Genomic DNA, 23,418 nt, shown 5'->3' on the forward strand with positions numbered 1-23,418 from the left:
TTTCCAAAACCCAGGAAGGAGAGCAAAGGGCATTAATATACATTCAACACATACTGCGCGGGGTGGGTGCTACAATACAAAGCCATGGTAGGATGGGTGATGCTGCGGGATGGCAAGTGGAGGGGGGCCCGGCCGGTGCGGGGCAGCCGAGGGGCTCTCCCCCTGCCCCCAGCACCATGTAAACAGAGGAAACCAAACCAAAGGTAGGAGCAGAAGGCGTTCGGCGCTTCCCCTGTCCCCGGGATCGCTCCTGGCCGGGGGGAGGCCGGGCCGAGGCACGGTGAGGATGGGAGGGCAGCGATGCCGCTGTGCCGGGCTGGTCCCGCGCTTCCTTCTGTGCAGAGGTGTGTGGGGGGGGTGGGGGTGATTTTGCTCTTATAAAAGATTCCAGAAAAGTGTCATTAAGGAGAAGCGGAGCCGCGGATTCCCGAGGGAACGGCCGCCCAGCCCGCACGGGAACGGGGGAAGCGGGACAAGGGGAGACCGACGCGCGCCTGAACTGCAGCAAGGAAATACCACTGTGGCCACTGGCACGAGCGAGGGAAAACCAGTCACAAGTACAATGTCATCGGGGGAAATAAAATACTTTGAACAAAAGGTGCAAGTCACAATCGATACAGAACAGAATCTAGGTTAAAAATTCCTCTCAAACGGAAATTCCTTTTGCCTTTTTATTAATAACAATAATAATAAAACAACATTTACCAAAAAAACAATTCCTACGTGGCCGGGAGGAGGAGCCGAGGAGACGAAGGAAAATCCGTCTTCCCTATGGAAAAGCCAGGAGAAAGAAAAACCCCAAGTGGGATGCAGGTTGGAAAAGAAAAGGCCGGGGCCGGGGCCAGGAGGAGCTGATCCTTCAGCACACGGACAGACAGACGGACGGACGGTCGGACGGAGAGGAGGAACCAAAGCAGACCGAGATGAGACAAGAAGCGTATTGCACCAGGGGTGGGTGCTCCCGGCCGGAGCCGTGGGATCTGCTGCGGGGCCAGCGCCGTCCTCGTCCTCACCAGAGCACAGGGATGAAGAGCAGGAGGATGGCACGGGATGAGGGATCCGGGATCCGACCGGCTCCGCACCCGCCTGCTCCCCGGGCAGCGAAACCCCTCCCGAGCAGCCCCAGTGCTCGGGCTCCATGGGGAGCTCTGGCTGTTTCGGTGGGAGTTCCAGGCAAACATGGCAAAGGAAGTAAAGAAACCAAAGGGCGGGCAGGCTGGCGGCGCGGAGTATGAGGAGAGGGGCCATGGTATTCCAGTTAGTCAGAAATACTACGGCAATTTGGCGCAATGCTGCTAGATACTGTTGGTTTAAAATGGACCTTTTCGTTTCAAAGCTGTACAGAAAACCTGCAAGAGAGGAGAAGCAGAGGTGTATAGGAGACACCAGAGGACGGCAGCGTTGCTTCCACAGCCCCAACCCCATTCCCAGTCCCAAACCACAAGCTACACCCTGGGAGGGAGGCACAGGGCTCTGACAGAGCAGCCAAGGCCTCATAGGAGCCTGCTGATGAGCAGGGGACCACAGCCATGGGAACCTGGAGCTGCCGGTCTCTTCCCAGCCTCACACCAGCCCTGGAGCAAGGCAACAGGGAATGGGACACATGGTAGTGGGAACAATAGGGCTCTGACCCTACATTGGGCAGAGGAGGACACTTGAATACTCACTCCCTCCTGGTTACACCCCTGCCTGCTCCATCCCAAAGGGCACCTCCGGGTGCTTGTAGCTCAGTAGGACGTCTGTAATACATGTCGATGGGTAACAGGAGGTGTTTAGATGCTGGTTGCCATCACCTAGGTTGGGATGCTCTTGACCTTCCAAACTCTCCCCACATTCTGCAGGGCAAAGAACAGCGTTGGAGTCTGCGCAGGAGGTGCCCAAACCCTCCCCCTGCTCCCTGCAGGCACTGCTCACTTGGAGGAGAGGTGCTCTGCACCCCAGATTGCGAGCTGGTGCGCTCAGCTCCTGGCTCAGACCCCCCCCATCACATCCCTGCAGCTCGGCAGGTCCTTACCATCGCTGTCCCTGTCACGCAGCTGCTGGCTGGCCATCAGCGACGACTGGCTGAGGACAGCGTCCGACATCCGAGCAGAGCTTAGTGCTTTCCCTGCCATTAAACTCATTCCAGGCAAGTTATCCAACTGCACCTGCAGAGAGAGCAGCACACGAGTCAAAGGGGGATCAGGACAAAGCATCCCTCTGCTGCCCCAGCTCTCTGGGAAGCCTTCGGCAAGGGATTCTAAGTGAAAAGCATGCACCATAAGGCATAGCTTAGGTGCAGCCACTGTTCCCTCAACACAAGAATGGACTGGACAGGCCGAGTCCCTTCCAGACCCACACTGAAACAACTAGGCCAGAGCCCCTCTCACGCAGAGCAGAAGGGAGCTGCGGCAGAGAACACATCCAGCTTTGGACAGGACAGTTCCCAGCAGCCCAAAACACAGGCTGCCTCACCAGAGCACATGGGGGAAAAAGAGCTGCCACACTGCAGCAGCCACCCTGGAGCAACCCTTGAGCAGAGGAGGAGCATTCCACAGGGACCTCTGCTAAAGTGTGTTCACTAACTCAAGTGTTTCATGGGGCTTTTCCATTCCCAGCACCCCACAGAGCCGGGCGCTGCCTGTCCTTCAGGACACCCGGTACATAACCCCCACAGGAAGGAAGCTCCGTGCTGCTTCAAACCTACGTAGGCATCGTCACTGTTCTGGATGGTGTGATGTCTCTGCAGGGTCCGGGGCCGCGGGTGCTCGCTGGAGGCGGGTCGCACGGGGTAGCCCAGCCCGTTGTGGTCAGGCACCTGCATGGCTTGGCCGGGGGAGCTCCTGTCCATACAGTTCCCTACGATGGACTCTTCGAAGTCAGGCAAGACAGAGAAAGGCCAGGTTAGTACGAGGAACCTGCAGCTCTCACTGCAAACTACAGCTCTGAGATGCAACGCCATGAAGAGTCAGTGGCAGAAAGGGCCCCCCGTTGCTCTCATGCAGTGATGCAGCACCAGGCCCCCGCCAGTGGCACTTGGACAGGCTACTCCTCCCGGCACTGAGATCCCAAAGACCCCAGTGCTATCTGCCTCCCATCGGGTCTACAAAAGCAGCCTAAAGTCAGAGGGGCAGAGGCACCAGAGGACAGGAGCCAGACCCTTTCAGCCTGCTTCCCAGCCCTTCTGCCTTCCCCTCCACCTCCTCCAGGCCTTGCCCCCTTCATTGCACAATGAGGAGGGAGAAGCATCTCCCCAGCCTCCACACGGGGTGTTCCAGCAGCACAGCCTTGCTGGAAGAGCTGGCCAGGATGTTCCCTTTTATCAGATGACTTCTCCCTGCCCTCCCACAATCTGGCCGCAGGAGTACATGAGTGATCTGCCTGGCAAAGTCCATCTGCACTGCAAGCTCTCATGACCGAGGGTAAAGGCTACATTGCTATCAAGCAAAACCTCCCATCATCGAGTACACGATGTTTTGAATAAAGTCCTGAGGTAGGGAGCAGCCCTCATTGGGTCTGATGCTTGTAAACAGCTCTGAGCAGCCCTGTGGAGCACAAACATGCCGACGTGGCCACGAGCACCGGGGAGCTGCCCGCAAGTGACACACAGCAGAGTGAGCCCCGCCAGAGCTGCCTGTCTGCACAGCGGGCAGCACTGTCCCAGGACACGGCCCCACGCTGCTGGGTCTGCAATGGAGGGATGCCAGGAAGGTGCTCCCAGGGACACCTGTCCATAACGTGAGCGGGATCCGGACAGGACCCGCTTGCAGGAGCACAAGCAGGGCTGGCACAGCGGTGCCAGTGCCCTTCCTCCCCTGGAGACAGCTCCGGCTGGGCCGGGATGGAGCGAGGGCAGTCAGATGTGGCCAGCCTCCCCCTTCCTTTGCACAACCGTGGGGTTACGTGCGGTTAACAGTCAGCCTTCCCGGAAAAGGGAGAAGGAAAACATGAGGTCAGAGCTGCTGGCGCGGCCGTGCCACCCACATGCTGCTCGGGACACCGCTCCAACTGTGGGAACGGCTGCTTGGGCCGGCTCCTCCAGGTCCAAACACAGCCTGGAGCAGGACCGCTCCCACAGCCAGCCCTGCTATACGGGGATGAGACCCCTCAGCCTGGACTAGCCTGGACCCAGGACACGACCACACACATCCCACTGCCAGCACGGCACCGCGGAGGGCTGAGGGATGGGACAGCTGGAATCCTCCCTCCTCTCCTCACCCCAGCCCTGCTCCAGCCGCCCGAACCCCAGAGCAGGAGCCCTTCCACCCCTTTGTGTCAGTGCAGCATGTGACGCTGGCACCACGGGCCGCCTGCTCCGCTCCTTCGGGGCCGAGCAAGGCAGGTTTCCCATGGGCAGCATTCCCAGCCCTGTGATGGATGGAGCAAAACTGGAGCAAGGCTGCTCGCAGGCAGTGCAGTCACATCCTAAACACGGCTCTGGTGAACGCTCGCAGTCCCTGGCTGCGATGCTCAACAGCCAAGCCAGGGCTCTCCGCTCAGGGACAGCACGCTCCATCAGCAGGCCCTGTGAAGGTACACCCCACTCGAGGGAAAACACTCGGTGAGCTGGGGCAGAAGAGACACTTCCCCCTCTTTGCTCAGCAGAAGCTGTGGCCTCCTAACACTGTATAGGGAAAAGCCAAGGAACGTGGCTATGGAAGCCTTCAGGAGAGGAGCCGTGCCTGGCCAGGGCAGGTCTCCCCAGCCAGCCCTTGGTGCCTGCACACAGCACACTTGGGAATGCTGGGGGTACCCTGTGTGTGAGTGAAGCACCAGCACGGACTCCGAGGCTGCGCAGGGTTTAACTGCAGATAAGGGTACCCAGGCTGTGTGGAGCAGCACAGGCCTGAGTCCAAGTGGGTTACCGAAGGCAGGAGGAAAGCGGCGCGAGCGGCTGCATCTCAGCACAGAGTTTACTCCATGAGCCCTCTGACAATGCACTTACACAACACTATTTGTAAACATTTACTTGCTTTTACTCATTTACAAAGTCTTGGAGGGTAAAGTCCTCTCCCTTGTGTAACCCAGTGTGAGCACCACCAGTATGGGGGCAGAACTTCAGCTCCTGACTTCAGTAAATCCTGTTGTTCATCTAACGGTCTATGGCACTGGGAAGGAAACTTCTAAATACCATAGTGATTTGGTACAAAACACACCTCCAGACCTTCCACCTCCACCTGGGGTGATTCTCCCCTTCCATGCTTCAAGCGCCACAGGGAGAATGAGGTGCAGGAGCAAACACATTGGTTATCCAGGACTGAAGGTGACTTCAGAACAGCTGAGCCTCCTCCCTACCCTGCCTGTGCTCCGAGGGACCAGGGCTTGGCACACTTGCTTCGCCCTCCATGCCACTCTGTTCCAACCCAGTACTTTCCCAGCAAACCCGTGCTGTGTCCCCAGACAAAGCCAAGCCTCTTGTGCCCTGGACACTGCCCCTCTGCAGTAGGGCCTGCTGTGCCAAGGGCAAGCTGATGGCTTCAGACCAGCACAGCTCTGTCTTGCTGTGAATACTGATCCTCCCAGCTTAGCCTGGAAAGCCCTTTCCTCACCAAAGCTCTCCTAGCAAGGGGCCAGGATGGTGCTTTTCATACAGAGAAGGCTGGGAATTACAGCTCAGGCAGGAGCTTCTCTTACACTGCGCTGCTGCCAACGCAGCCACCAAGGAGCAAAGGCTTCCAAGTAGCAGAGAAGGTCTTCAGATGCTAATGGCAAGTTTAAACTCACTTTCCCCAGAACCATCCCCTTCTAGTTCAGGCAGGGCTGGAGCCTTGCTGCTGCTGCCCAACGCGCCAGAGGAGCTGCCTCAAGGCAACCCTAGCAACAAGACACCTACCACCGCTCTCAGGGCTATGCTGGTCTTAACTGTTTCCAGCCCATTTTATGGGGGATTGGGAACATCACCGATGGGAATAACTGCACCAACAGCACACAGCATCCCCGAGAAGACGGCAGTGCACTGCTGGGGCCTGGCCTTCACCTGCCTGCACAAGTAGGTCACACTTCAAAGAGAAGCTGTTGCTCGGGTTCCCTTCTTATTTAACGCTGTTTATTAGAGACTATGCCTGCATTTACTTAAGGCCACAAAGCCGGAAGGAATCCAGGTATCTCCGTGCTATGCAGAGCATGTCACGGAAGCCTCCGGCAGGGAGGCCGGCAGCACGCAGGCAGCAGGGCAGTGTTCCATCAGGAGCAGGGAGCCTTACCTCTGCTGGGCACCTTACTCCTACTGAAGGCAGCCGCGGGCTGATGCCTGTACTGGTGCGTCCCCAGCTCCTGCGCGTGATTAGCAGTTCCTAGCAAGGGGTCTGGGTCCCCGTGCCCTCCTGAGCTCACGAGCAGAGGGCTCTCGTGGCAGCCTTTGGTCAATGTGTTTGCAGTCTTACTGTCAGGAAAGCTGTCCCTGGCCCCCTCGCACGCGCAGTCCTCCTCCATGCTCTCCGAATGGAACAGGGCTGGCTGGTGCACGTATCCGTGCGGCGGCACTGACGCAGGTACCTGCTGGATACATTCTTGCGCCCTGATTTTTAAGAGATGCTGGGGGCTGCTCTGTGGGTGGTACGTGTCAGCACTCTGATAAGGCAAAGACAACGACTGGCGCTCCGAGAGGCTCTGTCCCACGCTGGCGCCCATGTTCCCAGCATCCCCTTGACTCATATGCCTGAACAACTCTTGGAATTCTTGCTGCTGCTGCTGCTGCTGCCGCCGCTTGATGAGCTGTGCAAATTCTAACTGGGGCAGCCGCATGTCCGTGTGCCCCGTGAGCGAGTGCCGGGGGGAAAGCAGTCCCTGGAGGATGTGCGGTACCTGCTGGTGTCGGCTGTAGTCGGGAGGCGTCGGGGACAACAGTGCTTGCTGTAGTGCGGATGCGGTGTAGTGCTGCTGCTGCTGCTGCTGCTGCTGATGTGCGCTCTGCGGGAAGCTGGGGTACTGGTCGAGCTGCGGGACCTTGAGAGCTTGCTGAGCTGGGGGGAACCCCACTCCTGCGGCCGGGCTGTAGCTGCCGGGGGACACGCGGGGCTGCTCGGGGTACAGGTGGGGGTGTAAGTGCACCTGGTCGTAGTTGGCGGGGGGATACCTGCTCACGTTCAGGCTGCAGAGGACAGAGCAACAGTCACTGTCTCACCAGTGAGCACCAGGAGGCAGGCAGAGCTGCTCCCTGAGGCAGAGCCTCACAGGAACCACTGCCCAGGGCTAGGGAGGCATCTCAGCTCTGCAAAACCACTGCTGGGCTGGTGAGGAAGCCACATCCCAGCCCGAGATAGCCACCCATCTCCCTCCTCCCCGCCTGGGGAAGCAGCAGCATCCTTACCTGTGCGACTCGGCGCTGTCAGCGCTGAGCTGCTTGGATAACTGCCTGTGGCCATAGGAGAGGGAGGCCATCAGGTTAGCGCGGTGCTGCATCTGCATCTGGTTGGCACTGGGGCTCATGGGCATGCCCCGTGCATGGGAGGACATGGACTGCCCGGCCACCAGGCTGCTGCTGACCATGTCGCCGGGCTCCTGCACTTGGATGGTGACCTGCTGAGGCTGCGACTGCTGCTGCAGGCCCAGGCACGTCAGCCCCATGTTTGGGGGAGGGGAACAGTTACCGGACTGCGGGAAGATTGTGTTGTGGGACGGCATCCCTTGGAACTGGGACTGGGAGGTGGCACCTATGGGGAACAAAGACCCTCAGCACCCACAGCCAGCGAGGGAGCAAGGCTCAGGAGTGAATCCTGCCCTGTTGAGGAGCTGCTGCTCTTCTGGGCCACGCTGGGAGTCCCGGTAAGGGGGTGACAAGGAGCGTGACTCCTGACCGCGCCGTCACGCTGCACCAGCGCGCAAAGGTCACAGCTACAGCCCCTTCCACAGAAAGAGAAACAAAGCTGAGGCCATTTGCATAAAGCCCAGAATATCAGCCCTGCCTCCCCACCCCCGGGAGTGATAACTAAGGATCTTGTGACAAGAAACCCAAGAGCACATTCCAGCTGGCAGCTCCTCGCGAGCTCTCGATAACACCAGCGCTTGCTGCCAGATGGAGCAGCTTTTCCATCAGCACAAACTGCACAAGGACCGGGCCATGGGGGGGGGGGGGGGGGGGGGGGGGGAGCTGGGGCTGAAGCCCCCAGCTCCCCCCGCACCTGTGTCCCCAGAGCTGTGATCGGCCCATATGGTTGTGCCAACAGCCCGCCCCAAGGAGCAGATGGCTCTGTGCAGTGCCGGTGCTTACCGTGGGGCTGGAGCACGCTGCTGCTCACAGGAGGTGGACTGCTGTTGGGTTGCCTGAAGAGGTGGTTATTAGGGTGGTTCGGGGGCGGGCTGGATGGCTGAATCCGTAACCTATGCAGGGAAACAAGCAGCTCACCATCACGCCTGCTCCTCATTAGGATGCCTTTCCAACTGCGAGAGCTGACGCCAAATGCTGCGTTTCTTGCGTTTTAAATAAACGCCACGCAGCCCTGTTGGGATCCCAAGATCCTTCCAGCTTGCCTTCTCCTCTGGGAGCCACCCAACTTGCCTATGCCATGCCCGTAGTGAGCATAACGTGGGGGCTACACCAGAAACACGGCTCAAGGGCACTGCAGGCTCGCCTCCTGCCTCAGTGCGGCTGGTGAGGAACCTTCCCCTCTGCTTTCCCGTAAGCCAGGCTGCCTCATCCCCAGCCAGGGCACTGAAGCCAAGGACAGTTACCTAACAAAAGCCTGAACTGGTGTGAGACGTCCAGAGCAGCTCTGGGCAGGAACCACCAGAGAAACGGGCTACCCAAGGGAAGGCGCTTTCCAGCCGGCCAAGAGGCAGAACTGTCAATCATCTGCCCAAAGCAAGCTTGTGCCTTTGACTCCTGTCCCTCCGCTTCTAAAAACCCTTCAGACAGAGTCCAGCTACAAGGACCAGGCACGCTCACCAGGGAACCGGCTATGCCATCCTAACTTCCAGCTCAGCCCTGACTCTAAGTGGGTTCGCTCACACTAAGAGTAAAACCCTCTCCCCAGAGCTTCCCTAAAGCAGTTTCTTTACCTCTGAAGCTGGTGAGTGAGCAGAGCTGGCTGGTTTTCACATGGAGCCTGCAAGGGTGGAGACGGCTGCGGTGGCCGGATGCAGTCCTGAACCAGGCACCAGAAGAAAACAAAGTGTTTGCAACCCACAGTGTCTCAAGTAGTCCATTCAGACAACACTGACCGGTGAGTGGGACACAGCCAGGTTCAAACACTGAGCCCCCCGGGTGCTGCTGTGGCAGCAGCGTGCAGGAACCACTGCTCAAGTCCTTCAGGCTGGCTTCTCAGGGCAGCCAGCCAAGCAACCCACCCTCCCCTGTCCCACCAGGACCTGCTGTGCCTGCAGCAATGCAGGGACACAAAGCTCAGGCTCCAGTACCTGAATCTGCTGATGAAGAATCTGATGGTGCTGCTCCTGCTGGTACAACATGTGCTGCTGCTGCGTCTTCTCCAGCGTCCTCTCGTCCATGTGCCCACCATACATCTTCTGAAGCTGCTCACACTCCTGCAATGAACCCAGTGAAGGCTGTAAGTGCACTGCACACCACAGAGGTGCCCTCTGCAGCCTATCCATGTGAAAAAGCCAGTAAAGAGAGCCCAGTCCATTGAGCTGGATGGAATCAGGTGTGAGATAACAAAGCCAGTTTAAGCCTTAACAGAAAAGAAAGGGTGCTGTGCTCCCCAGGAAGGGGGGTGTCAGCCCCCAAGGCTCCTGGTCTGCAGGAGAACAGCACAAGCATTTACAGGACACTCAGCAGAGCAGCTGTAGATGTACAGAGGGGCTGCAAAGCCACCACTGAGCATCCTCAGCCATTAGTGGTGAAGGTTTCACCTTCTGCTTCCTGAAGCAGCGAGGCTCAGACAATAAAAGCCCTTGCAGAGGCTCTGCTGAGGACCCGCAGCCCTCTCTTACCTGCTGAAGCTGCTTGATGCTACTGTTATTGCCCATCTTCTCCAGGTGGGCTTTGAAAGCCTGGATGCTGGCAGCACCATCGGAGAAGCGCCGAACCGGGGAGAAGCGCTCGGTGGGGAGGTGCAGAGTATTGGAGTCCTTGTAAATAGAACTGAACACACGGGGAAGTGGGTTAGAGATGCCAGAAACTGAGAAACACAGCGGTACAGAGACATTTACACCAGCCACGCCAAGCTCTACCTGCCCACTCACCCAGAACAAACCATGGTTTAGATCAGTAACAAAGTGCCATCACCACTGCGAACAGGAAACAGGATTATCAGTATCTCCAGTGCCTGGGCAGATAAGGTTGGGGATGACTTGGCCACAAACCAGATTCCAGGTGGGCCACAACTCATAGTACATCCATTCAGATGGATCTATCCCTCAGCTGGAAAAGGGTTACAGAAACCATTCAGCATCCTAAACACTTAAAATTCACCTCCTCAGTAGCACTTCCTGAGTCTTCCACTTCCCCACGGCCCTGACTACATCTGATGCCTGTGGCAAACACAGAGGCACATGGAGGAAGGAGCCTGATGTGTTCCACAGCCTCCGAGGAGGAAGAGGGGCTGGCATCCATGCTCAGAGATGCAGTGAGTTAAAACAGAGGGCAAGAACCTAACACTGCACAGGAGGGGACATGTAACACATGAATGGAGCTGGTACTTTGCTCGCAGCACCATCAAGCACATTCCCTTCACAAGGAAGTTTCTTCTTCACCATCAGAGGGAGCCAGATTTTTCTCCAGGAGCTGTTTTACCCCAAAGCTGGGGTTCCCCATCCCCAAAGTCGAGCACTTAGCTCATGCCCACCATTAGGCACAAGCTCTACCATCACTAGCAAAGCTGACCCCCCATACAGGGGTCACAGAGTGCCTTACAACAAACAGAAACAGGTTTCTCTGCCCGCCCTAATGGTTCCTGTGCAAATGCAATCTCTATAAACCCCAGCAAACATTACCTAATGGCCTTTGTCTGTGAGGTGGCCTCAGAGGTATGGGCTTTACAGCACCTCTGACATCCTGGCACTAAACCCCATGGAGCCCCTCTAGCAGCAACCGGTGTGGTCCTGATCCACGCTGCTGCAGGCAAGGTGCTGCTGGGGTTATGCTGAATATGGCTCTTGACCAAAGCTTGTTCCACAACGTGAAACAATTTCGCCCAGAGAAGCTCCCCCTTATCAGAAGGTGACCGATGCTGGACCACGTCCAGCACAATGGGTTCAGTCCTTGTCACTTGCTCTGCCTTAGCAGGACATACTGCAGTCTGTACAGATTACACACAGCTTCCTTCCAAGGACAGAGCTGTGCCCCTGCCTTCGGATACCATCCCATCCATTATCCTGGGCTATTTGATCTCCTCTTGTACTGACAGGAAGCAGAAGCTACAGATAAAATACTGCTGAGGTTCCCAAACCCACGTGGCAGGGCAGGACAGTTGTACTGCCTTGTACTGTGGTTGTACTTCAATTCTGCCTTCAGATACTAAGTTCTTGTGACCAAAACTTGGTGCTACATAAGAGGATGACTTAAAATACATGAAGTGCTGAAATAAAACCCTCCTGCCACTCAGTAACTAGGTCTAGTGACGTGATGACAAAGAGTGCTAATGGTTTCTGGGCCATACGTGGCTGGGACACAACATGGGGCGATCTGTTTAGGCCGTGGTCAGATGAAGTTCCTGTGATTTCATAGGTAAAACATGGGGCAGGCTCACAGCGTGTTACAACACCGAGGGTGGAATGAGCAGATACCACCCTGTGCGTGACGCAACTGCCTCAGGATGCCAAAGCCAAGAGGCAACACGGATGTATTTACAGGGTAAGTGTGTTTTAACAGCCCTGCTAAAGATCGAGCCTTGCAGTGGGTGAGGGACCCAGCTTACCTTTGGGGTTTGAAGCAATCCTGAAAGCAGGACACAGCACATTCTGGTGGTTTTGCAAGCTGCACTCCTCTTTCTATCAAGCTGTGACCCTAGAAATCTCTCCCCTCCTGCTCTTCCCATCCCCCAAGCACCTCTGTGAGGGAGTAACTTCAGGGTATGGAGGTGCTTATCTCGGTGTTCCGGAGTTCCAGCGTGGCACTAGCACTGGCTCGGTCTGCTCAGAGTTCACCTGTCTCTGCTGATTACATCAGTGCTCAGCTCAGCAGGTATCTGGCTACAATAAAAAGCGCTTTGTCAAGCCTGCCAGGGTGAGCTGGCTGCAGACTGACCACGAGCACCAATCCAGCCTGGCAGGAGCCTGCTGTCTCAACAGCTCCCAGCACAGGGCACAGCGCCGGGGTGCGGGCTCCCTCTGTGGCACTGGCATCTCCGGTCTGCTGCTGTGGCAAGGGCTCTGTGCCAGGTTAACACCTCTCCCCTCACATTTGAGTGTGCTCAGATCACTCTGCAGAGGTTCTCTCTTTCCCAGGCACTGTGATTTTTCCTTCCCCCCCCCCCCCAGCTTCCTTTCCCTTCCCCACATCATTCTCAACAGGGGTTCAGATCAGAAATAAAATGACTCTTGAGGAGCTTTGCAAAGAGACTTTGCAGTCAAAACACACAACTCTGGTGCAGAACAGTGAGGTTTTTTAGCTCTGGTGTAGATGACTCTTGGTGCAGTCTTTTGCCTGTATCTGCCTCCAGAAACGTTCTGTAGAAAATGTGCTATCTACTGCGAGTTGACACCTACCATTAACAGCAGAGAAAACCTTTCCTATGGAATGAGCAGCTCGTTCCCAACCCTTACTTCATGGCAAGTCAGCCCCCAGCCACAAAATAAGGACTGGGGGGGGGAAGAGCCAGTTGATCCGTGCCCTGCATAGCTTGGTGCGCACACTTGGTGTGCTCAGCACAGTGCTCCCCAGCATGGCCAGGCACCCCCTGCTCTGCGGCTCTGCTCTTTGTCCCTGTTCCTCCTCCTCCTCCTCCCTCCCTGCCAGCGGGACGTCCTCAGTGCTCCATTCCAGACGCCTGTGAGCAGGTTCCTGGTGCAAAGCTGCCCGAAGGAAGGGCCGGTGCCGTTACTCACCGGTGCTGGTCGGGGACCAGGTGCGGAGCCCAGGCCCGGGGTCGGAAGGACTGCTGTCCTAGCTGCCTCTGCAAGTCTGGAGGGATTTCAGCTGTAGGGTTGGTCATTGCCAGAGTGTGCCTTTTTGACCTATTTGCCAAGTATCTGCAACAAGCAGGAGCACATTTGATAAGAGACTGATGGGAGAACGCCTAAAAGAGGGAGCGTTAGATAGCCCAGAGGAAACGGGAAGGAAGAAGGCTGCTGCAGTGCTCGGAACCGACCGGGGAGAAGCACACCATGGCCGTGCTGCCCGTGCCCATCACGCCACGAGGTCCTCAGTGCTCAGGGGACAAGGGCAGTTCCAGCTGCCTGCCTCAGAAGGGGAGAGCAGCCATTAGCTCTTCCCAGCAGGAAAGCCGCGCTTCATAGAATCATACAGTCATAGGACACCTCAAGTTGGAAGGCACCCATAAGGATCATCAAGTCCAACTTCCTGCTGCTGGCAGGACTACCTAACATTCCAAGGGGAGTGCTGGTATTTCCCTTTGGGAATACCCAGGTGATGACCTGCCCTTAAGTGGGTTCACTCCTCTATAGCAGGTCTCTCCCAAGGCCCCACTGAGCCTTGGGGAAGGTTGCTGCATGCATGGAGCCAAGAGACAAACCACAGATAACCCAGAGCAGGGGCACAGAGCAAAGCTGCTGCTCCACTCGCCCTTGCAGGAAGCTTCTGCACTTCAGACCTAGCCTGGCTCTCACTGTGAGCTTGTGACTGCAGTCCCCTGCCCGAGGGCCACCGCACCAGGGCTGATGGGTGGGCAGAGGCTCTGGCTGCCCAAGGCGATGAGGAAGGGCGCTAGGGGGGAGGAAGGCCGGTGCTCAGCCGGCCCGAGGGCGCCATCTAGTCCCTGCTCCGCTCTCCAGGGAGTTGGGAATCAAGCGGTAAAGCCAGCGGGAACCCGAGCAGGGAGAGGGTCCCTTCCCCTGGGGCGCAGCCCCAGCACTGGTGCTGGGCTCTCCTCCTGCACCAGAGCCTGGGGCAGCAGCTTGAGCTAAAGCACCCTCTGCACTGCACCTAAGAGGCTGCAGGAGTCCCTCCAAGGACTGGGGAGCACTCAGGGCAGCACCAGGAGCCTCTGCTGCAGCAAGGATGGCACCAAGGGCCACAGAGCCACACAGCCCTGAGCTGCAGTTCTGGCTGCAGGGATGCCCAGAGCAGTGGGGCACGGGGTCAGAAGCGATAACAAGAGCAGGGGACGAGCACTTCACCCACTCAAGGCCAGAGGATGAACCCAAGTGGGTGAATGGCCACTTGGGAGCTTAACTCCTGTTCTGGTGCACCATCTAGTAACAGGGACAAAGATCACTTGGCCAGTGACACCAGGGATACTAATAGGATTCTCACCTTCCCTCTTTTCCCCTGCTAAGGCTCCCTACAACTTCACCTGGTGAAGCACAGAAAAGCAGAGAGCAGGAAAGCTGTTGGCCCCTCAAAGCCCAGCCTTCTCTTTGCTAGCTGCAGAAGCCACTTAAGCAGAAGAGAGCAAGTTAACAGAATGAAGAGTGCTTGGCCTTGTGGTAACTTGCCAAAGGCTGTGCCATTAGCTGTTTAAGAATCATTTGATGCAGGCGGGGAACGCTTCCCAAAGAGCTTTACAGTTGTGGTTTGCTAAGATCATTTCATTTCAGACCTCGAGGGAACAATCCAATCATGAGCTATAACAGTGGTTTGGGTGGAAGAAAGTTCCCCAAAGCTCCAAGGAGATGTGACTGTTCCTTGGAACACAGAGGAGATATGCTCTGTTCTCAAGGTCAGGCTGAGAAGGGCAAAACCTGCTCACTGGGGGCTGGACACAGCACAGGGTTCTGAGAAGCTAAATATTTGCATGTGTCCCTCATGCTAACACTATTTACCCTTCTCCTCTGGTGACTACTGATGGGTTGCAACATCAGGGGGTGGAGAGCAAGTTAACACACAACCTGGACCGGGCTTTTTCTGGGCCATCTGGTGGAAGAGGAACACGTGGTATGAAAGGGCTGAGGGCAGCACTGTCGAGAGCAGCCAAGTGACCTATGGATGGGTCCAAGGAGACTTGCCTTCGGGGGGAGCTCAGCCTTTCAGCAGCCTGCATCCTACAAAATGCTGCAGGGGGAGGCTCAAAGTGTTTCCAGCTGAGCCAATGCTGTAACTTAACACTCAACTGAAACCATAGGGCTTAACATAGGAGAGGTGAAAACCTGCCCAGAAGCGGATTTATCTGGTTTGCAGTGTTAGAAACACTGTCCACCATCGGAGGTGATGTCAGTGGACATCACAGGCTCTGAATGACACCTTTTAATCGGCAGCTAGGCAGCACATGTGTGTGCAGAGCACAGCACACAGGGCTCAGCAGCTGACACGGCCTGACTGCAGCCTCAGTGCCGGGAGCGGCATGCTCCTCATCTGCTCACTGCAGTGACCTGGCCTCAGTTCTCTCCTTGTGCTGCCTTGCAGCTGAGGCAGGTCACGAGCATGGACTCTCCCAGTACCATGGCTCAGTGGATGAACAGCAGCACGTGAAGAACCAGGGTCTAAGGCTACACAGAAGACACGAGATGTGCTCTGGGTCACCTCTAAAGTAGGGCTGGAAGTGAGTTTGTTCATGGCACCAGCTCAGACTTTCTTGTAAGCGCAGGCAGAATAGGAGTCTCCACACACACTCTGCACAGTCTGTCACTGCACACACCCGCTGTTCAAATCCCCCTTTGCTCTGGAGCACTGGAAGGAAAGAGCTGGCAAAGGCTCTGGAGCACAGCGTCCACCCACCCCAGTGCTTCTCTGCCTGCCCCAAGCCCCAGGCTGAATCCTGCTCCCGAGTGCAGCCCCTGAGGAACGCTACCTTGCTCGAGGTGATGGCCTGTACAACCTGGGGGAGTCCAGAAACGTGTTGGGTTTGAGGTAAGCAGCAGGAGCACTCCGAAACCACACTCACCACACGTAGTGCACCAGCCGGTTAGCAGAGAGAGACTACGTAAAGCCACTAAGAAAGTGTTAGCAAGGATAAGGTTAGTGTTCTCATGGATTGAGGAAGTACAAGCATCTTCTACCCGCCTCCTAGTATGTATTTGGAGCAGAGACAACAGAAGTTTCCAGCCTGGTATCTAATGATTCCTTCCTTATTGGTGCAGACTACTTTAAGGCTTACTGCTAAAATTAGCAGGTACCTGTATTTCCAGCAAGCTCACTTTGTTTAAGGCATCAGAGTTGGATGTTTACTGCATGTCTTGATACAAAAGCTGCATTGCCACCCAAGGCCACAGAAGAGCTCTTCCTACCTCCATCACTCAGCAGGGAGGGGTGAATCACTGAGCACTCATTTGCAGGTTAGTGTGGATTGCATGCTGGTGCACACTAAGCAAAGGAATTGAGCAGTTTCAGAGTTTCTGGAGAACCTAGTGCTCAATTAGCTCTCCATTCCAGGGGAAAGCCAGCTCTATAAGCACCTAGCAGTGTCAAAGGAGGAACTGCCTACAGCAATCAACACCCACAGAACAAGAGGAACGCTGAGCCTTCGCTGGAATCAACACTGTTGCCTGTGAGGAGGTTGCTGTGTTTTAACTCTGTGGAACACCACAAGGTGAGCCTCTTGGAGGCAGCAAGGGCAAATGTTAACAGACAGGAGTTACCTCTGCACAGCTTCCTGGTCCGGCTCCCCATCGGAGCTCTCCTCATCCACGGGGGTGACAGCCGGGACAGCCTGCGGACAGGAGAGGGGCCATGGGCTGCAGAGAGCAGCCACGTGGGCCCATCCACCCCACAGACACCCTCCCAAACAAGCTCTGACACGGGTCTGTCAGCTCTGCTGCAGCACCCAGCACCAAGAACCCCTCCCAGCACTCCTTCCCCAGTCAGAACTGCCCGTACAAGGCTGCTGCTCTGTTGGGGCTACCAGGAAAACTAACTGATGCACCAAGGGCCAAAGAACGCGCATTAATGCCCAAGCTGGCTGTTTTAGCTTCCTCCACTAGAGCAGCAAAGGAGAAGAAAAGCCATCAAATTTAAAAGGTTCGCATCTGTCAGCTCTAGAGAGGGATGCACCTCAGCTGCTAGCTACAGGAGAGCACAGCAATGCTCCCACATGGGGACAGAGCACCCCACTACTCTGAAGGAGGCACAATCTCTGCTTCCAGCGCTTCCAGAGTGCTACAGACTGAGCCCCCTGCTCCAGTCACCTCTGCCTGCAGGAGAAGGTATTTATAAGCACACCACCGATTCTTTCCCTCCCTTTTGCTACTTACTGGTGTCATAGTGACGAGGGGAGAGGGACCTCGAGGACGTTTGAGCAGTTGCTGTGCGTGTAGCTGGATGTTGGCTCCGCCGTCTGACGCCCTGCGCCCCAGAGGGCCCATGCCATTGAGCAGCTGCAGGGTGGGGGGCTGCAGCAGGGACTGCTCCTGCAGGCACAGACAGCACAGTCATCAACCCTGTACCGCATCCTTCCAGCACCTGAGCCCCAGCCACAACCCCAGGCACCGGCAGGAGAAGAGACAAGCCTTCTGGGCTTCGGGAGAGATGAAGGAGCATCAACATCTCAGCACTGACATGGCGTGGAGAGAGACCACATCAGTGGAAAAGCTTAACTCCCATTTCCCTGCCCTCCTGTGCAGCTGCCAGGCAGGCTGCAACCTGCAGCCCCAAAGCCAGGCACTGTCCTATTTCTCTCCAGCCCAGTAATTCATTCCGTGCTGAAGTGTTCTTTCGTTCCTCAGCTTTTTAAGGACTCGACTAGAATCACACCTAAGACACAGCAAGAAGGTACATTTTGAAGCTTATGTAGCCCAAGGAACTGGCAAATAGAGCAAGTCTGAGCAGACACCACCCCCCCCCCCCCATACTATCGAGGCACTTGCAGGGGTCAGTACCTTGTACTCCAGCTGCCCCGTGGGCTGCAGGTTCTGCCGAGGCAGCACATTGTGCATGAAGTTCACATTGGGGGTCACCTGCAGGAACGGAGCCTGAGGGGTGACACGGGGGAAGCCAGGCAGGAGCTTCTGCAGATCCTCCATGACCTCCGTCCTGTGCAACCACAGTTATAGAGGGGAATTAGCAGTGATGTGGCGAGGACCAGCCAGCGGCCCAGGACGCTCTGCTTCCCTTCACAAAAAGGCCTCTTACAGCCCTCAGAAGGGTTCCCTTGACCCTTCACTAGGGAGGCAGGGGCTGATACTAACCGTGGGTCAGCTACTCCAACTGTGTGCCTTCTCATGGAGAGGTAGCGGACCAGAGCTTCAGGTGATGGCTCTTCCCCTTCATCACTGTCCAAGTTCATCGTTCCATCAGTCTGGGCAGGAGAGATATTGGAATGATGAAATACAACGTGAGGCTCAAGCCAAGGGACAAGAACTTGCAGGGGTCATCAAGGGGTGTACCTCACCTCTACAATTTGGTTTTCTGGGTTGATGAGCTGCACTTGGGGCACGTTGATGCTCATGGTATTGCCTGTCTGTTCTGTCTGCTGAGCAGAGATCAAAGTCAGAAGGCATGAAGCATCTCATACACCCCCTTTACAGGCACTGCTGGACTGGCACCACAGCACAGATCTAAGCACTTGGGAACAGGGAGGTCAGCCTGGAGCCAGGGAAGATCTGTTTATCCTTAATTCTCAAGGGGTTGCCAGCAGCACAAATTGAGGAAGCAGCATGGCACAGCAGTCCGAGTCTGCAGCCTCTAGCTCCTAACCAGCAACCCTCCCCTTGCCTTCTCTTCTGTCCCTAAGAGTCTGAAGGGCTCACTAAACCCAGATCCAGTGAACAAAGCACAGGATTACGGCACCCTGACTACACACGACTTGCTCAGACGAGGGGTGCTTTGATGCTCCTGCCAGGCCGAGGACACCAGAAGCGAGTCTGGGTTTAGCAGGGAGGGGACTGCCTGACCTTCCAGGCCTGGAAGAACAGCACATGAGAGGGAGCTACCTGGATGTTGGCAGAGGTGGGGAAGGTCATGGTCCGCGGTATACTGGGAGATGGTGCAATGCGCAGGTTCTTGTGCCTCTTCAGCCTGTCACAGAGCAGGCTGTAGATTGCACTGTAGTGATCATAAGCATCTGCTCTTAATGACTGCAAGAGGAAAGGGAGAAAGCGCTCGGGTCCTTCTGTCAAGCAACAAACCAAAGCTCAGCTGCCAGAGGTGACGAGCAGCAAACCCGGCCATTGATCTGCAGTGGGAGCAGGCAGGACACGGCTGCCGCTGCGCTGCCGTACCTGAATGGTGCGCTCCTTGTCCAGCCCCATGTCTGCCATTGCCAGCAACACGTCCTCGTTCAGCGGCTCCATCTGCCTCTCGGTCTTCAGGTGCTGACACTCGGCTATCAGCTGCAAGAGCACAGACACAGCTCAGCTCTGACATTCCCAAAGGCACACCGATGAGTCACGGCGCTCTGAAAACCAACACACCAGGCTCCGGCAGCGAGCTGGCACGAGCTCTGAAGGCTGATGGCACACCAGCTCCAAACCCAGTGCCTTAGGCTCTCAGCGCCAAGGGAAAGGTACAGAAATACACGCAGATGAGGAGCAGTGTGGGAAGCAAGACCAGGAGACACAGAAAGTGGAAGGGCAGCACATGACCACTCGGAATGGAAGTTCAACAGCCGAAACCAACCCCGCAGCACTACGTGCCCAGAGCCCATGGCAGCTCAGCAGGCACCGAGCACACTCCTCACCCTGTCAAACTCGGCGTCAGCCTCCCCAAGCTTCATCCACTTGTGTTTGCAGATCTGCTCCATGGAGAGCCGCTTGCTCGGGTCCAGGACCAGCATGTGCCGGATCAGATGCTCACACTCTGCAAGGGAAGAGAGGCCAGTGACCACAGGAAGGGACACAAGGGCCAATGTGCCTTTATCTTTCACGTATGCTGTCACCATGGGGACCAAAGCTCCCCCCGCTTTGGGCTGGGACCTAAGCTTGCTTTAAAAGCATTGCATGGTTCAGGAAGCACTTTGTGCAGGAAGAGAACCTCTTCCCCAAGTAATGCGGCAGGAAAGGGAGCTTTCAGCTGGGAAGCTCCATGCAGCCCACGTGAAATCATTCCTTAATCTGCCAGCAGGCAGCAACGTATGACTTGTGCTTAAGTGGAGTTGGTTTTCTCTGAGAATTAAGCACACTTTTCAAACCCAAGATTTGTCACTAAAGCATTCGGAAGCATTTCTGCAGGAACAGGACGTAGACATTTGTCTCCGATGGGGCTCTTGCTGGAAACTCATGTGCCATAATGCTGTAAAAAGCTTCTTGTGTAGTGAAAGCCTCTACATTGCTCAGTCATTATTCCGTTTTTAGCTTTCCCATTTCCCAGACTCAGAAGGAGCGTGTCTTTGCTAACATTCTGCTGTACTTTGCCAGTTACACGCACAAAAGCTGAGATTTTAAGTAAGAGCATGTTGGTTTCCAAATTCTAGCCTCAGACCCCATTTTAGCTGACGTTCCAAACCCCCATCCAACGGATACCCTTCCTGGCAGCCCACCTGCCTGGCACATAAACCAAGCGCTACGCTGTCATTTCAGCGCTCAAGGAACGCTCAAGGCAGCGGAGGGGACCAGGACGGGCAGCCCTTACCTGTGGACATGAAGAAGGGAATGCGGAACTTGCCGCTGAGCACCCTGGCCCGCAGGTTCTGCAGCGTGCTGCCGTCGAAGGGCAGAGCACCGCACACCAGCACGTAGAGCACCACGCCGAGGCTCTGCACCCAGGATGTGGCAGCAGCAGCAGCAGGGAGAGACCAGAACACAGCGGTTACTCGTGCGGAATGGTGTGCAGAGACAACAAATGATAGTAAAGAAACTCCCGTTGGCACAGAGCCTGTTGGCACCTCAATGGGAAAGGCCAGGCTGCAGGCAGAGCAGCACTGGGGCCATGGGGGAGACCATCCTGAACCCCTGCACTAACGTGCTCTCTCCTAAACCCTCACGCAGCACAAGTGGGGGCCTCCTCTTCCAGCTCTGCCAGATGAAGCCCCCCGCAGGAAGTGCTCTCCCATTCACAGCACTGAAGCGAACCGTATTTTTGGGAAACTTCATTAAAAGGCATTTCTGGGTAATGAATATTTTTAGCACCATGTCTCCCAGTAAGAGAATGTGTGACACAGCAGCCAGAACGGGAATATAGAGCCACTTTTATACAGCATTTCTGCAAAACCCATTTTTTTGCCATATCAGGGGTTCTCTCCGAGACGTGTACGAAATAGGAAGGAAAGGCAAAGAAACAGAACAAAACTCAGATGAAGGTAACAAAGAGGTGCATCACATACCCAGATGTCAACCTTTGGCCCATCGTACTCCTTGCCTTCAAAGAGCTCTGGAGCAGCATAGGGGGGGCTCCCACACCAGGTTTTCAGCAGCTGGCCAGGGGTGAAGATGTTACTGAACCCAAAATCTGAAAGGACAAAGAGAACCAGTTCAAGGACCATGACCCATTCCAACTGTCCTAAAGAAAGGGTATTTCCATCACTTGCTGAGCCTAAGTCACCTTCAATCCTCTAAGAGAGACCTGATACAGCAGAGAAACAGGAGAGCAGAAGAGGCAAGAAGAGCAACACTGAAACCACCTGGACAGTGCAACTGCTCTTGTGCCAAGCCAAAAGATGACCAAGTGTTAACAGTGCCACTTCAGACTGTGAAGTGAACCATCTCAACAACCTGCTGCACAACACACACTGAAACCATCCTGCTTCTGCTGAGCAACTCAATACCCAACCTTCAGCTTCACAACTTCATCAGGGCCCGAGCGAGCACCAGCAAGGACAGAACGTGACAAAGGGAAAACAAAGCAGGAGCTTTGATCTTCCAGAAAGCACTGCATGAGATGGAAGCTTTGGTTACAGGGAGATTTTCCAAAGAAAAAGAAAGAATCCTCACTAAATCCCTTGCTTTTTCACCTCGACTGAACAATAAAACCAAGTGGACAGTCAGAGAGGGGCCTCCACACCCTGTGACCAGGATGCCCTTAGAAGCAAGTGCCCAAAGGTTATGTGCAAAGTGCCTGTGCCAGCAGGAGGGCAGTGACATTAACACACACAGACGTTTGCCATGGCATTTGCACCAGCAGCAGCCCCTCGCTGCAGGATTCCATGAGGAATGCTGGAAAACAGGCGCCACAAACATTCACTTGGCAAATTCCGAGTGATTAAACCAAAGCATTGCGGCAAAAACACAGAGTGCAGCTGCAGGAAGGAGAAAGCTCTTATAAAGAGCTTAATTTTGACTCCCTCGGTGGTCAGAACCGCAGGGAGCTGGGGTAACACAGAGCTGAGTGCCAACCTGTCAGTGATACACAAGATCCCAGCACTGTGCAAGGAGATCCGGGCTGAGAATGTGCATTTTAATGATACAAATGGCAAAGAATACCCGAGATGCAAAAGCACAAAGGTTTTCTTCCCATATCTTGAAATAAACACACATTCACCCTGAAGATTCACCTTCAGTTTTAGCTGCTTATTTCTCCTCAGTGCCCTTCATCCATGCTGCACAAGGTAAGCACTCTGGCACACATTCTTTAGCCATCAAGAAAGGTTTGTTCTCCTAAATCCCCCAGGAGGCATGGAAACCCCACTGGCACCCCACGGACAGCACAGTAACTGCTGAGCCTGTGCTCCCAATCACTGCATTCCTCACAGGATGTTCCATGACCTACTTCCAGGTGACTTTCCTATCCTCCTCCTTCAGGCAGCTCCTGCAGAGCCCAGCAGAGCCCCCAGCCCAGCTCCTGCTGAGAACAGCAAGCTTGCTAAGAGCCTCCAAAAGTGTATGGGGAGAGGGTTTGCAAATCCCCAGGGAGCAGCCAGGTCTCATTCCACAAGCAGATGCAGAGGGAAAAGGGCAGTTTGGAGGAGCAAGGTGAAAGTCACCACGGAATAGGGAGATATTTAAAGGAACAGCTCTGTGCTACAGAAGCAGACCCGATCCCTCACGTTTCCATAGAGGGAGACTCCAGCATCTGCACCACAGACGCTTCATCCTGGGAAGGTTGCAGGCTCTTGCACACGAATACACAGCAGTGCATAGATGACATTCCTCTGCAGCCATAGGCCGGGAAGGCCGGGGTGTTTAGCAACCATCTCAACTCCTGGCTGAACCCTCTGCCTGGGAACACCAGTGATCCCACTGCCAGAAGCGACTGACTCAGCCTCCGAGAAGGTACACTGGAGAAACAGCATCCATGGGAAAAATGAGCGTGAGGGCATCAGCGCTTCTGACTCCTGTTTATGGAAAACCAGTGCAGCTGCAATCAAAAACCCCAAACTCCACAAGTCCCCTGGCAGTCAGTGCTGAGTGAGAACAGCAGCACTGACCCGCTCCAAGGCTGCTGCACTGGCTTGAAGGTGCCACTTACTCAGTAAGGGATGTGAAGCTGCAAACAGGGGTCCGTAGTAGCTGCAGAAAGCCTGCCCAGGTGGGAGCCTGAAACTGCAGTTACACACCCCATCAGAGGCTGTGCTGTCAAGCTGGACTTGATGAGGTAGAGGGACAAAACGTGGTGCTTGG

The 23,418-nt window shown here is 55.6% G+C and overlaps 1 protein-coding gene across 8 annotated transcripts in view; it reads right to left on the minus strand.

Moving 5' to 3' along the window:
* Positions 1-657: 657 nt before the first annotated feature.
* SIK3 (SIK family kinase 3) overlaps positions 658-23,418 on the minus strand; it is a 55,446-nt gene continuing 32,685 nt past the window's right edge. For 3 of the 8 annotated variants that reach the window (XM_057428277.1, XM_057428274.1, XM_057428273.1), the window contains exons 5-25: positions 21,186-21,310; positions 20,495-20,618; positions 19,605-19,723; positions 19,147-19,257; positions 18,859-19,002; positions 18,318-18,398; positions 18,115-18,224; positions 17,806-17,959; positions 17,182-17,337; positions 16,570-16,640; positions 12,922-13,065; positions 9,868-10,018; positions 9,334-9,459; positions 8,977-9,062; positions 8,189-8,298; positions 7,289-7,631; positions 6,183-7,069; positions 2,687-2,850; positions 2,015-2,147; positions 1,656-1,835; positions 658-1,336 (exon numbers count right to left, since the gene is read on the minus strand). In XM_057428277.1, the coding sequence (XP_057284260.1) occupies positions 1,678-1,835; positions 2,015-2,147; positions 2,687-2,850; positions 6,183-7,069; positions 7,289-7,631; positions 8,189-8,298; positions 8,977-9,062; positions 9,334-9,459; positions 9,868-10,018; positions 12,922-13,065; positions 16,570-16,640; positions 17,182-17,337; positions 17,806-17,959; positions 18,115-18,224; positions 18,318-18,398; positions 18,859-19,002; positions 19,147-19,257; positions 19,605-19,723; positions 20,495-20,618; positions 21,186-21,310 (3,497 nt within the window). In that variant the 3' untranslated portion in view covers positions 658-1,336; positions 1,656-1,677. Of the gene's footprint in view, positions 1,350-1,655; positions 1,836-2,014; positions 2,148-2,686; positions 2,851-6,182; positions 7,070-7,288; positions 7,632-8,188; positions 8,299-8,976; positions 9,063-9,333; positions 9,460-9,867; positions 10,019-12,921; positions 13,066-16,569; positions 16,641-17,181; positions 17,338-17,805; positions 17,960-18,114; positions 18,225-18,317; positions 18,399-18,858; positions 19,003-19,146; positions 19,258-19,604; positions 19,724-20,494; positions 20,619-21,185; positions 21,311-23,418 lie in introns of all 8 variants that reach the window. The other 5 variants (XM_057428278.1, XM_057428276.1, XM_057428272.1 and 2 more) reach the window with 4 other exon arrangements.

The sequence above is a fragment of the Pezoporus wallicus genome, unplaced genomic scaffold, assembly GCF_028554395.1.
Source record: "Pezoporus wallicus isolate ANWC-B61680 ecotype Strahan unplaced genomic scaffold, APGP_CSIRO_Pwel_v1 contig_7819, whole genome shotgun sequence".
Classification (NCBI taxonomy): domain Eukaryota; kingdom Metazoa; phylum Chordata; class Aves; order Psittaciformes; family Psittacidae; genus Pezoporus; species Pezoporus wallicus.